The following is a 13811-nucleotide window of genomic DNA, read 5'->3' as shown; positions in this document are numbered from 1 at the left end:
TTATGCTAGAGAGTTAGAGAGAGCTTTGAGAGAAGCTATGAGCAAACAGAGAGCAGACTGAGAGAGAGGCAGGTTTTTCTAGCAGTGAGAGCCGCACTCTTTGGTCCTGCTGGCCCATGGGCCTGCCCTCCTGCGGACCGCCTCCCAGCCCCAGGGAAAAAGCAGATGTCCAGACACACACAGAAAGCACCACAGCGAGGAAGGATCACGCCCTCACAGTCTCCACCCGAGTCTCACTCTCACTCCTGATCCCCTCTGCTGGCCCACAGTCTGTCCATCACGCACTCCTATATCGTCCTCCTCATTTGAACTCTCTCCATATCACTCTGTAAGCGTCCAGCACTCTTACCCTTGCTGCATGTTGTTTCGTAATGTGGGTCCAGCATGTTGTTTTTCTCTTGCTCTCTCTCACACTTCCCCTTCCTGACATCACCCCATTCCCATTCCTACCCCCACTCCTCTCTCTCTCTCTCTCTCTCTCTCTCTCTCTCTCTCTCTCTCTCTCTCTCTCTCTCTCTCTCTCTCTCTCTCTCTCTATCTATCTGTCTTTCTCTGACTCCGTCTCTGTGTTTCTCTCTCTCTCTCTTTCTCCGCCGCTCTTGATCTGGGCTTAATGCAGTCACGACAGACCTAAACCGCAAAAAGGAAAACATTTGGCTCCGCTGAAGACATCGCTGCTGAGATTAGACTCCAGCAGCGTAAAAATCACATTATCATTCCCGAGGTGCTCCGTTGTAAAAACACGCCCGGCCGGCACACACTGAAGGCCCACGGTCAAATTCGGATCAGAGGATGGCAGACGGGGGCCGCCTGTGTGCAGTGTGTTTGTGTGGCGCTGGTCTAGACAGGTCAGGCCGGGATACTCAATCTGCTTATGATGAGTTTGGGTGTTTACATAACACAGTGGACTTTTTTTGCTCAGATTCACAGTGTCTTGTCAATTAGTTTAAATGGAGAGGCAGTTCTGGGATTATCTGTCAGATCTGAATGGATTGGATTTGTGTTATTTTTTATTGCCATGATTAGTTCATTTGTAGATGTTTTGGAACCCCCAACTGGGGACACATTTGAAGAATTGCACATTTTCACATGGTGTAAAACAGACTTCGAGATCAAACATTAGGCCTTTAATCCTACCCTATGGTGTCTGTCCCGCATGTTCTTTCAGTGGAAAACCTTGGAAATGGTCTTGTACATTTTGGAATCTGTATCTAGACTAAGCAGGGTGTCTGTGTGTGTGTGTGTGTGTGTGTGTGTGTGTGTGTGTGTGTGTGTGTCGTCACAGGACCTGGTGCGTAAAGGCATCCCTCACCACTTCCGGGCCATCGTGTGGCAGCTGCTGTGCAGTGCCCAGAATATGCCCATAAAGGACCAGTACTCGGAGCTGCTGAAGATGTCGTCGCCCTGCGAGAAGCTGATCCGCCGCGACATCGCCCGCACCTACCCCGAGCACCAGTTCTTTAAGGAGAAGGACAGCCTGGGCCAGGAGGTCCTCTTCAACGTCATGAAGGTAAGACGGATATGACAGAGGCTTAAACTGAGGGAGCCAGTGCCAGGTCCTTTCCTTCTAGCCCAAAGGAACTCACAAACTCTAAACTCTGCTGCCCAGTTTTTGAAGTTAGTCTATTGGCCAAGTTTTTAGTATGTTAACATCGCCACAAAGTAATAATACAAGACCCGAGGCCCAGTTGTTGAAACTTGAATGCACTTAGTTAGAGTCATGCACATGTAATGCATTGAGTGTTGTGATGCTTGGAGCCAAGATGTTAGGCACCGAAATAAAAGGGAATTTGAAACACCCTTAGTGGAAGCCAGTGAAAGAAATGAAGTGGATTAGGATGAGATGGCAGAGAAACATCAGTGAAGCATCAAATTCAGGGCCAAAAGTAACCTAATAAACAACAACCTAATCTATCATTCAATCAGCTGGATTTGTGTTATTTTTAGTGCACAAAATCACAGACAGAGCTTCTGACAGAATGTTAAATCAAGAGGGTATTAGCCAGGCTTTTGTGCAAACAGGAGCTTTAGCTCACACTGCCTTAGAGGTGTTTAAATCACATCAAGGCTGGATCAGCCACAGATCAGGCAGAAATATGGCTGCCTCACAGTTATGGCCGTTCTTGACCCCATTCGTTCTGCCAGGTTATTTACTGCTGTGAGATATGACTTGGAGTCTCTGCTTCCCTCAGTCACATTTACACAGCCACTTTCTCGCACCCACTCGTTATGACTAGCAAAATAAAACATCTTCTCTGTTGATCTGTCGTTTCGATGCTTTGCAGTGAAAGTGCAGGCTTTCCTCTCTCCCACTGACCCAAAACACCCTGTGCTTGACCGGTTTCACAGCTTTGTTTGGGTGAGCGACTCGAGTATCGCTATTTCCCAACTATTAGCCGTGGCTTATACGTTGATTTTGCAAAATTTCTTCAGCTATGAGGTTAATACACGGGAGCAGTTAATATGGTATTAATATGTTGTTGTTTTTTTTCTTTTAACTTGCTTAAAACACTATCATGAGGCTTATACACAATATGGCTAATACACAGGAAATTACTGTATATGGTCGGTGGCTGTTGTCGCTTATTGGCTTGTTGGATTGGCGTCATTATCTGCCTTTAGTTTCAGCTTTGGTTTCAGCTTCCCCATAGTTTGTTTTTGAAAACCTCCCGTGCTTCCTCATGTTGATGACACTATCACATTTGCACTCTGGATATCAATCTGTCCCTGTGCCAAGCACTGAGACTCACTCTGGATCTATAAGCATAACTCAAGTGCCCATGCTGTGTTTTGGTGCCACAAATTGAAATAAAGGCGAGAAGTACTTCAGGGAATCTCTAAGCAGCATCTTCCCCCCCAGCCGTGGGCCGGGGAGGAGGACCAGGGGAGGAGGAGAATGAAGGGGCTGTTGTGTGTCCCGTGGATGGATTCTGAGGCCCATTTTAATAGTGTTGACTCTACACTTACACCTCGACCTGAAAAATCTCCCAGCAATGCAGTTTGTGTGTTTTACATGTGTATGGAAGAGCTGGAGAGTATGTGTGTGTGGGGGAGAGAAAGTGTGTGTGTATGTATGTGTGTGTCTGTGTGTGTGTGTACATCTGTGTGCATGATCCTCTCGCTTTGTTCTGGATAATTCATGGCTGCCTGGCTGGCCACTCACTCACTCACTCACTCTGTCACTTCCTGTTTGCAGGCGTACTCTCTGGTGGACCGTGAGGTGGGCTACTGCCAAGGCAGCGCATTCATCGTGGGTCTGCTGCTCATGCAGGTAACATGGCCGCACGCACACACACACACACACACACACACACACAGCTGGGGATACACAAAAGGCAGACAGATACACAAGGACACAAATGCACACAATCTCCTGCCAGATACACAAATACACTCACCAGCACACAAAAATTCACACAAATAAACAATTACCCTCTGACAGCTGATCAAACACCTCTGTAGCAGTTGGAATGCAAATCCAAAGATGAGCTCAACCAGGCACTTCTGAGCAGAGAAATAAGTATATACTCAATTGTTGTTTTTTCATTGTTTTGTACTTAATTTGAACATCCTTGGTTGGTGTATGTATGTGTGGAAGGTCATAGTGGTATGTGATGCATGATGGTGCCCAGATGTTTTCGTTTGTTTTTTGGAGTTGTTTTTTACTGAGGAAGGTGTGTTTGTGAGTGTACTGTGGGGAGGCTGAAAGAGCTTTTACCTTGTGAGTGAGAAAGAAATGGGGAATTGGAGATTTTCAGTGAGAGTACAGCAAGAATGAGACATGGCCTGTGTTTTTACCATTAGTTCTTCCATAACATTTTTATATGGGGTGTGGTGGTTTACTATGCTGCAATATGCTAAATGTTTACATGTGTTCTTGTTCTGCTCATTCTCTCTCTCTCTCTCTCCTCTCTCTCTCTCTGTGTGTGCGCATATAGATGCCAGAGGAGGAGGCCTTCTGTGTGTTTGTGAAGCTGATGCAGGACTACAGGTTGAGGGAGCTCTTCAAGCCCAGCATGGCAGAGCTGGGCCTCTGCATGTACCAGTTTGAGTGCATGATCCAAGTAAGACTTTCCCCAAGGCTCTCTCTCTCTCTCTCTCTCTCTCTCTCTCTCTCTCTCTCTCTCTCTCTCTCTCTCTCTCTCTCTCTCTCTCTCTCTCTCTCTCTCTCTCTCTCTCTCGCCTCTCCTCCTGTGTCACTCCATCTGAACTAAACCCAGATGAACACAGAGAACTGCAAAGCTGCATAGATCCTGTTTTGTGGTGTGTGACTGTGGCGGTTGCTTCAGCAAAACAGAAATGCCATGCAAACGATGCCCAAGAATATCAGAACAGGAGTCATGCTCAATAAGCACTGAAACTGAATGTTGTCTCTGCTTCCTCTTCTCCTCACTGCCTTCCGTTCCTTTGTTCTCTGTTTCACCCCCTGTATCTGTCCATTCCACTCTCTCACCACCCGTCTCTGTATACACTCCCCTTCTTCTTCTGTCTCTTAATCTCAACCTCTCTGTCTTTCTATTTGGGTCACTCTTCATCTGTCCACCCCCCCCACCCTCCCCTCGTCCTCACACTCTCTCTCTCTCTCTCTCTCTCTCTCTCTCTCTCTCTCTCTCTCTCTCTCTCTCTCTCTCGTGTGTGTGTGTGTGTGGTCTTTGCCCCCCTTCAGGAGCACCTGCCAGAGCTCCATGTGCACTTCCAGGCTCAGAGCTTCCACACCTCCATGTACGCCTCCTCCTGGTTCCTCACCATCTTCCTCACCTCCTTCCCCCTGCCTGTCGCCACCAGGATATTCGATATCTTCATGTGCGAGGTGCGATACACATGCATTACACCCACATATACACACACAAACACACAAACACACTTGCACAAGTTTCTGCATATATGTTTTGGTGCCACTATAATGGGACATGTAACTAAACCAGTGCCCATTATCCACGCTTGCGTCAATGGTCCTTTAAACAAAATGCTAACATGCTCATCTATATAAAGCTCTTTGACATGTTCATGGGTATACATACAGAAGCTTTTCAGATACATCTGTTATACTTCCTGTGTGCTGCTTGATAATCACATTAAATGTATTGGCTCCTGTTAGCATGCTCAATATACATGCTTGCAAGCTTGTAGGTCTGTCATTCCGACACCTCAGCTGTTTGACTGAGACTTGGTAATGAGGTACTACTGCCCTCTGCTGGACAGTTGATGCTATAGTAGCTGCTATCTGTAGGTCCTATTCCAGGCCTTTGACGTGTGTGTGTGTGTGTGTGTGTGTGTGTGTGTGTGTGTGTGGGTGTTTGTAGGGTCTGGAGATTGTGTTCCGTGTGGGTCTGGCTATCCTGCAGATGAACCAGGCTGAACTCATCCAGCTGGATATGGAGGGAATGTTACAGGTACTGGCTGCAGTGTTGTTCCATTGTGTGTGCTGCCCCATAGTTGAACATGCATGTGGGGGATTGCAGTATTACTAATAATGGGTTACTTTACTATTATATTTTTATGCTTTTTTTGTTTTATGTATTTATTTTACTAAGGTGCTTTACATTTTCCAAAATTGGCAAATAACACATGGTCAGATTTGCACATCCTATTACATCATAAAGCTGTACACGATTTCTAAAGTTATTCTTTACTTTTTTAACTATTCTTTGACTACTGCCCTTCTATGCTTTTATTAGCTATTACTGTTTGCTTTTGTTTATGTAAAGCACATTGAATTACTTGAACTTGACTAAGTGTGCCATAATTCATTTCTAAATATGTGTGTGTGTGTGTGTGTATGTGTTTTGCAGCACTTTCAGAAGGTCATTCCCCATCAGCTGGAGAGTGGCCCTGACAAAGTCATCCAAGCTGCTTACCAAGTCAAGTACAACGCCAAGAAAATGAAGAAGTGAGTCTTTCCAGTTCTCTCTTGGCACGTTTCTCTGTCATTTAGCAGCCTGACTTGGCACACGCAGGGCTTTCATTTCAGTCCATCTGAACACAGTGATTTAGAAGAGTCAAGACGAAGAAGAGGAAAACAAGATGGAGCGAATGACCATGTTCACTCACTGTGTGTGTAGTTGTACATTTTGTAGACTCTTTGTTCTATGCAAGTAGCTGGCTCGTTGTTGTTTACGGTTATTTGTTTGGGTGTTTTATCAGCATAAGTGCCCCAGTGCAGGCAAGTAATGACATGGATGTATCCCGATTGTTAATGTTGCTTTGTTTGCCTTCTGTGTGTTCATCTTCTATGTGTTGTGGCCACAGGTTGGAGAAAGAGTACACTACCATCAAAACCAAGGAGATGGAGGAACAGGTGGAGATCAAGGTACGTCTGAGCAAGAACGCGAAAGCTTTAATTCAGATCAGGTTAAAATGAAGCTACTAACAACCATGCAACTAATTTCTCAGAGAACATTTACAGGGTACCCGCGGAGTCTTAAAAGTATTAAAAAGTATTACATTTCATTTTCCTAAATTAAGGCCTTTAAAAAGTATTGAATTTCACCTCAAAGTCTGGAATTTTTTCACGGAGGTCTTAATTTTTCAAATGATCAGTAGATTTATTTAGTCTAATATCCTCACGTAGCGTAAATCAGACAAGGATTAAAGTTCTCCGTCGTGCACGGATTTCAAATCAATTTGATTTTAGAAATGTCATATTTGAGATAGATGCAGATCCGGTGAGAAAGAAAATAGGAGGGGGGGGGTCTATCACCTTTTCTTTTCCTTTTTTTAAGGCAACTACAAATATTAGGTCCGATGAATGAATGTGTGTGATGGTAAATGTTTAAAGACCTAATAGTGTTCTTGAGAACTTTCTGTGTCTCAATCAGAGACACGTCTGGAGGACGGTCTAAAAGTTGGATTATAGTGACACAATCGAGACAGCTGATGAGGTTGCCCAATCCGTTTAACTTTTTTGGATATGATATTGTGAGCTCTATGTGCGAATTCGGAGGCTGTTTTCTTTCCGTGCATCAATGTAGACAATTTCTTACTATCGCGAACTCTTGTCAGGGGAGGTCATTCATTTTGGGTGTCACCTATGACTTGAACAGATAGCCTGCTATGCCACCCGATGTAGCTTACTATTATTGTTACAGTTTTTGATCAATGCAACTAACAGTATGTGTAAAGCGACGCAATATAAACCGTAGCCTATGCCTATCCCGTCTGTTATGACATGTACAACAATGTTTTTCACAATGTTTTTCACAAAACGGAAGGTTTTGACTGAGCGTGTTAACATAAAATAATAATATCGCGAACTGTTGATTAAGGGGGTCAGTCGTGTTTGTGACGCACAGACAGCCTTGTAGCCCATTTTGCTTAGGCCTCATTTTAACGATAGTAGGTTGTGAGCGTATGTTGACAAAAAATAACCATGCAATTAAAATAGTCAACTTAAAACTTTGCTATTATTAATGTATAGCACAAAACCATAACCAGTAGGCCTACCAGAACCTTGCATATTAGCGTCATGATTTGTGTGCGTCTATTTGGCAAGGCCACTAGCTGTCATGGATGCGTTCCTAAAGTTAAAAAATAAATGGAGATGGGCGGCCTACACAAGCCATGGTGTAAAAAAATAAAGTGCCAGGGGTTTGCTTTTGCGCGGTTTGCTGCAAGAAAATTGTTTATGGATGCAATAGGAAAACGTTTTAGCACGCCAACAATCAGAAGACCGCCATAAGGTTAACGTTCGTGCACTTCAGGACATCTTCCCTACCTGGTGCAACTAGCCACCACGACAGAGGTAGGCTACGGTTATCTATGGCTGACCGTGTTTGCGCACAGGAAGTAGGCTACGCATGTTCTTTCATAGCGCAACACAACCTGTCCCTCACCATATCGCAACCTCTTGTCAACCTTATGCAATCTGTTGCTGAAGACAAAAGCGCCCTCTCCAGATTGTCGTTATCAGATGCGCAGACCTCCTACATGAGCACACACAGTATTACTGCTCATTGGAAAACTGAGTTGTCTGTAAAACTCAAAATTACCATGTTTTCATTAAATGCAGATGAGGCAACAAATGGAAATATGAACAATATCTAGACTGTTCTGATTCGTTACTTTGATGAGGAAATGTGAAGTCTTGCAAACTTGATTTTATAGATTTTACTTGGTGTTGAATTGCATATTAACAAGAAAAAAAATCTCCCCTTTAAACACTTTTGGCCTGAAGTAATTAAATAAGAGTGTAAGTTAAAGCCTTGCTACAATATTGCTGCAGTAGAAAAGAACAGCAATGGCTAATCAGCAATGGTCAGGGATGGTATTGAAATATTGTTTTGTTCATCAGGAAAACTCAATCTCAATCAAGAACACTCTCAATTTGCCTTATTCACATGGCGGCCATTGGCAGCTAAAACGAGGCTACAGGGTACACAAACCATAGGAATCATCAAACTATTTTTTTTTTTTCACTTTAATCCCTGAAATCAACTAGGTTCTATTCCGTGTAAATTTGTCCATGAAGCGGGACATTCAGTCACGTTACTACCGCGACAAAGCTTTGCGTTGCCACTGCACTGCTGTCATGTTCATGTTGGCATGTTCAAACACTTGTAAATAGTAATTATTTGAGGTTTAATCTTACCTTTTAATATTATTTATTCTATCTGAATGGGTTCGATGTAGGTATTACATTTCATCTGAAGTGGTGTTAAAAAGGTCTTAAAAAGTCTTACATTTAGGTTTGACAATTCTGGGGGTACCCTGATTGAACACCTTGCAGCAAGGTTGTTAACTGTAGTGAGTAGAGTCCCTGATGTTTTTTTTTTTCAGGATGACTTCCTCCTAGTTTGTATGATTGAATATAATAAGGTAACTTTATATAGAAATAATGAATATAATAAGGTAAATTGTAAAATAGACTGTCTAATAGCTTGTCTCAGTTTGTCTCTCCCAAACCTGCTTTACTGAATTTTTTTCAATCCATTGTATGGAAAATCGTGTGTGTGTGTTGGATCCCATTCATGTATGGGTGTGTTTTCCCTCCACCACCACAGAGGTTGCGAACAGAGAACCGGCTCCTGAAGCAGAGGATCGACACGCTGGAGAAGGTGAGTGCACTCAAGAGAGGAGGAGGAGCACAGGGGAAAAGAGAGACAGATCCACTGTACTTCAGTTCACTGAGGAGAGCTGGTCATTCAAATCCACGTGGCTCCATAGTCTTCCAAGAGCATTTGGTTGAATTTCCTCCTCCACCATTTACAGAGGTCCATTCAAAATCAGGGTCCATCCGTCCACTGCATGGCAACACACCTCATTTACCCCATCTTCATCCTGACCGAGTCAACGCTTGCCCAGGCCTTGCCTATTAATCACACTCGCATCCAGCACTCTGCTCACAGGCTCTCAATGAATAACACCGGTGTATGTCATGGGCACTAAGCTGCTCAATGTTTGAGTGTGTGAGTGTGTGTGACACGATGAATAAAGAAAATGTATTGGTGTCATTTAATTTTAATTTTGTTTGTAGAGCAGGAAATCCTAGAGCTTTGTTTTTTGTGCTCAGGTGACGTGGATGTTTAGTTTGACAGGCAAGTCAGCTGTAGACTGCTACTGTGGTTGTGAGCAGATCCTGGTTGTGTAGCATTGTCCATTTCTGCATGGGCATTTTCACAGACAGGTACCACTTAAATGTGGCTCTGATTACCTATGGAAGACGAGTCTGACTGCTCAGCTCAAGTGCTGAGGGCCAACTCAAATTCTTGGTTCCTGGGCAGTAGCTCATTCAGCATCCAAACTTCTAAAAGCAAGTTTGAGTCTAAGTTCTTTTTAAATGATGAGACTGCTAACTAGCTGGCGTTTGAGAGGCCGGTAAATCTGTTGAGCTTGGACTGACGGCTGGCCCCTCCAGCAAGAGGAAGTTGTGCTACTAGTCATGTGATCAATGCTCTGCATGCTGCTGAGCTGACCTGTTGCTTGAGCGTGCATGGCTGTTCTCGCATCACTGTTACCATGAACAAAAAAGGCACGAGCCTTCCCAGGTAGCGCTCTGACATCCTGCTTCTCCTCTTACACCATCATCTCATTCCCATGATGCTTCCGTTCCGGCCATGGACAGCAGCTTCCTGGTCCCCGACAACCGTCCTCCCTAACAACAACAGTTGCAGTCACCCTGGAGAACGTGACCCCCCCTCGATTACAGCAAGCATGGCACCTGAAACCCCTTGCCTCGGGAGGCATCTGCTACTTCTCTATAACTCCTCTATCTCTAATCCGCGATCTCTCACCCTGTCCTGCCTTCCTCTTTGTCTCTTGTTTTCCTGTGCTTTGCCACTTCTCACCAGCACACAGTCACACATTATTTAAGCTCTTTTTTGCAAAGTCACTACTGCACCCTCTCGCTCACGTACACACACACTTGTGTCTACTGTGCCGTGCTGCTCCGTCCAGTCATTCTCTTAGGGCTGGTTCCCTTATCTACTCCTCCTCATCTTGACAGTTTCAAATTTCTGTCTTTTTGAGATTGCGTTTGCCCTTTGGCGACAGTCTGCCCAAGTTCAAACAGAGGAGGGGTAGAGAAAGGAACTAAGGAACTTACTGCTGTTTTTTTTTCTGTCAAATAAATTAAAGCCTGTTGTTGTTGTTTGTTGTCTTTGTTTAGTTATCTTTTCCTTTTTAAAGAAGTGTCTGTATGCTTTCTCTTTCTCTTTTGTGCTCTCTTGTGCATATCTCCCTCCTCTGTTTTTTATTTGTTTTTAGGAAAGCGCTTCCTTGGCAGATAGATTGATCCAGGTATAAATCTCTTTTTTCACTTCACCCTCTCAACCTCTGCAAATCTAACCTTTCACTATCTTTTATTTTTCTTCCCTTGGTTTTATCTGTGTTCTATCGCTCGCCTCAACTCTGCATGCCCATAGTCACTAAGTTTAAAAAAAAGAAAGAAATCACAGAAGATACTGGCTTGCAAATCATTCGGCGAGGTGCCATGTGGCTCCACACACTTGGGAGTGGAGGGCAGTGAGATTTTATGCACCAAACCACCGGCTCACTATGCCAAGTCCAATAACTGCATGCCCCAAATTTTGGATGCATGAAATCTAACCCGATCCAAATCGGCAACTGCCCCCAAAGAGGCTTTTTTTTGCTGCCAGGAGGCAAGAAAAGGCTTAGCAAGCAAGATGAGAATGGCCTGTTCCACACTTGTACTCCCAAGTTTTTGCTTGTGTTTTTTTTTTTTTTTTCATTATTATTTTCCGTTTTTACACATTCATTTTTCTCCCCGGCCATCCGTTTGTACCTCATCTTTTCACCTGAATCCCATATTCACACACCCTCACACACAACCTTTCCACACACACACACCTGACGACTCTCCTCTCCCACTCCTTGGTTGGCCATCCTTCCCCCGTCATCCCTCCCTCCTTTCTTCCCCTGGCCTAAAGGGGCAGGTGACTCGAGCGCAAGAGGCAGAGGAGAACTACCTGGTCAAGCGGGAGCTGGCCACGGTCAAACAGCAGAGCGAGGATGCCAACGCTCAGCTGGAGCAGGCCCACAACACGATCCGCCAGCTCCAGCAGCTCCATCAGCAGCAAGGGGTAAGCACCACTGCAGTGTCACATCGCCACCTAGAGGGCTGGAAGAGTTATGGAGAGCTCGTCTGGAAACGACCGTACTTTTACATGCAGAATGGGAAGTTCCAGGGTTGTCACTGGAACTGTCGGGGAGAGAGCGTTGGTGTGTTGTGCTCTCATGTTGTTCTTGTTGAGGTAAATTTTTGAAAGTTGTGTAACGTGGGGTATTGTCCTATCTGCAGAGTTCTGTAGTTATGTCTGAGAGTGACTTCCATTTTTGTCAGAGTTTCTCAATTCTTATGCAGCTTGCAAACGGCTGTTGAAAATTGTGGCCACTTTACAGGCAGCAGATTTATGTGAAATCACAAAGTTACATGCATGCACTATTTCTTATTTTATGACTACTGTACACATTTACCATTGCACTTTCTTATGTTTGGACACAATTTCAAACCTGCTTTTGAGAAGGAGAAAAAAATTATGTTGTCTGCAACAGAAAACAGACTCTCTTTAGAGTACAAAGTTATCGAACAAGTGTATCAGTGTTTTGTGTTTAATTTTTCCGCCAGATCACACTTCGGTCTTGCCACTGCTCTTTAAACAGCTGACTTCAGATCAGTACACGAATGGTGGCACTGCACCAGCAGGCATTTGTTTAGGCCCGTTCCAATGCATAAGTGCCTCATGAATATGCAACGGGCCACGACGAGCCACTGCTGCTCCTGTGGATCATATCAAGTGGGCCACGGAGGCGGAATAAAAAGCTGTTTAAGTATTGATACGCTGGCCGTCAGGGCGTTTGATTCGTAATGTGTTTCATGACATAAAAGGGTGTTTGAGCAGCTGTTTAACATAATGTAGTTCGTTGCTGACTTGTGTAGTGAGACCCTCCATTACACATTATGCAAACAGCCTGTGGAAGAGTTGCAGTGGAAATTATGATGCATTGTTCAAAGCTTTGTATTCAGCGCACTGCACATTAAATATGAATGACACGAGGGGTCCATGCTACAGGAGAAAAGCTGGTCTGTGAGTGAGATTAAAGCAATGCCCTCAGAACCTCTACATGATGTGTGATTTTGCCTTTCTAATAGCTCTACGTTGGTTTGATATAAAATGATAATAGCATTCTCAGTCATTTTCTCACTCTTTCTCTCTCTCTCTCTCTCTCTCTCTCTCTCTCTCTCTCTCTCTCAGAAGGGGAACTGTCGTTACTCGGAGGACTTCATCCTGCAGCTGGAGAAGGAACTAGTTCAGGCCCGGCTCAAGGAGGCCGAGTCTCAGTGCGCCCTCAAGGAGATGCAGGACAAGATCCTGGACATAGAGAGGGTGTGTCCCATTTTTCAGGCTATGCACACACTATTGTATTACGCTAAGCAGGATGAGTACTTTGACACAATGATAACAAATAACTGTGATGTGTTGATTAATGACAGTGTGTCTTCAGAAGGCCATCCGTAGAGTTTAAAATGCACTGGAATGGAAATGAATTCTTCATTACGGAGTTCCCATAAATATGAGAACTATTGTGCAATATATTAGCAACCCATATATTAATGTGCCACTTGAATTTCATAGGCACATAAATCATATCATTAATGGAGTGGAGTCAGTAAATCACCAGATTTACATAACCCTAGTGGCACAAGACCTAATTGACACTGTTGTGTGTGTTTCTTTCAGAGGAACACGTCATTGCCGGAGGAAAATAACGTGGTGCAGCTGCAGGAGGAGCTCATCGGGGTGAAACTGAGGGAGGCGGAGGCCCTGACTGGACTCAAGGAGCTCAGACAGCAGGTCCGAGACCTGGAGGACCACTGGCAGGTCAGCATGCACACACACAAACACACACTTCATCATGATCACTCACACTCATAAACATACTGTACACAAAGACTTTGTACAAGGAAGTGTACCAACTATAAATGCAACTACTTCCTCAACAGCCACAACCTTAGCCATCTGAGTATGTTTGTTAATTAGACGATGGGAGTATTGCATGTCACAGTACCCAACATAATAAGTCTGTGTTTGTGTGTGTGTCTGTTTGTGTGCAGAGGCACTTGGCGCGGACGGCAGGCCGATGGAAGGACAGCCCGAGGAAAAACACGGTGAGCGAGCTCCAGGACGAGCTGATGAGCGTGCGGCTGAGGGAAGCCGAGGCCCAGGCCGAGCTCCGAGAGACACGCCAGAGGATGCTAGAATTGGAGACTCAGGTAGCACACACACACACACACACACATACAAATAATAATAATACTTTTTATTTGTAACACACTTTATATTAATTCTCAAGAA

The 13811-nt window shown here is 44.4% G+C and overlaps 1 protein-coding gene across 7 annotated transcripts in view; it reads left to right on the top strand.

The window, feature by feature from the left end:
• Positions 1 to 13811, top strand: part of evi5b (ecotropic viral integration site 5b) — a 57337-nt gene that overhangs the window by 26088 nt on the left and 17438 nt on the right. For 5 of the 7 annotated variants that reach the window (XM_048251458.1, XM_048251460.1, XM_048251461.1 and 2 more), the window contains 13 exons: positions 1286 to 1510; positions 3197 to 3271; positions 3939 to 4064; positions 4667 to 4810; positions 5304 to 5393; positions 5793 to 5890; positions 6250 to 6310; positions 9000 to 9053; positions 10702 to 10734; positions 11385 to 11537; positions 12711 to 12842; positions 13197 to 13337; positions 13571 to 13729. In XM_048251458.1, coding sequence (XP_048107415.1) covers positions 1286 to 1510; positions 3197 to 3271; positions 3939 to 4064; positions 4667 to 4810; positions 5304 to 5393; positions 5793 to 5890; positions 6250 to 6310; positions 9000 to 9053; positions 10702 to 10734; positions 11385 to 11537; positions 12711 to 12842; positions 13197 to 13337; positions 13571 to 13729 — 1491 coding nt within the window. The remainder of the gene's footprint in view (positions 1 to 1285; positions 1511 to 3196; positions 3272 to 3938; positions 4065 to 4666; positions 4811 to 5303; positions 5394 to 5792; positions 5891 to 6249; positions 6311 to 8999; positions 9054 to 10701; positions 10735 to 11384; positions 11538 to 12710; positions 12843 to 13196; positions 13338 to 13570; positions 13730 to 13811) is intronic. The other 2 variants (XM_048251459.1, XM_048251462.1) reach the window with 2 other exon arrangements.

The sequence above is a fragment of the Alosa alosa genome, chromosome 9, assembly GCF_017589495.1.
Source record: "Alosa alosa isolate M-15738 ecotype Scorff River chromosome 9, AALO_Geno_1.1, whole genome shotgun sequence".
NCBI lineage: Eukaryota > Metazoa > Chordata > Actinopteri > Clupeiformes > Clupeidae > Alosa > Alosa alosa.
Note: the sequence above shows the minus strand (reverse complement) of the source record. Positions and strands in the feature narration are given on the sequence as shown.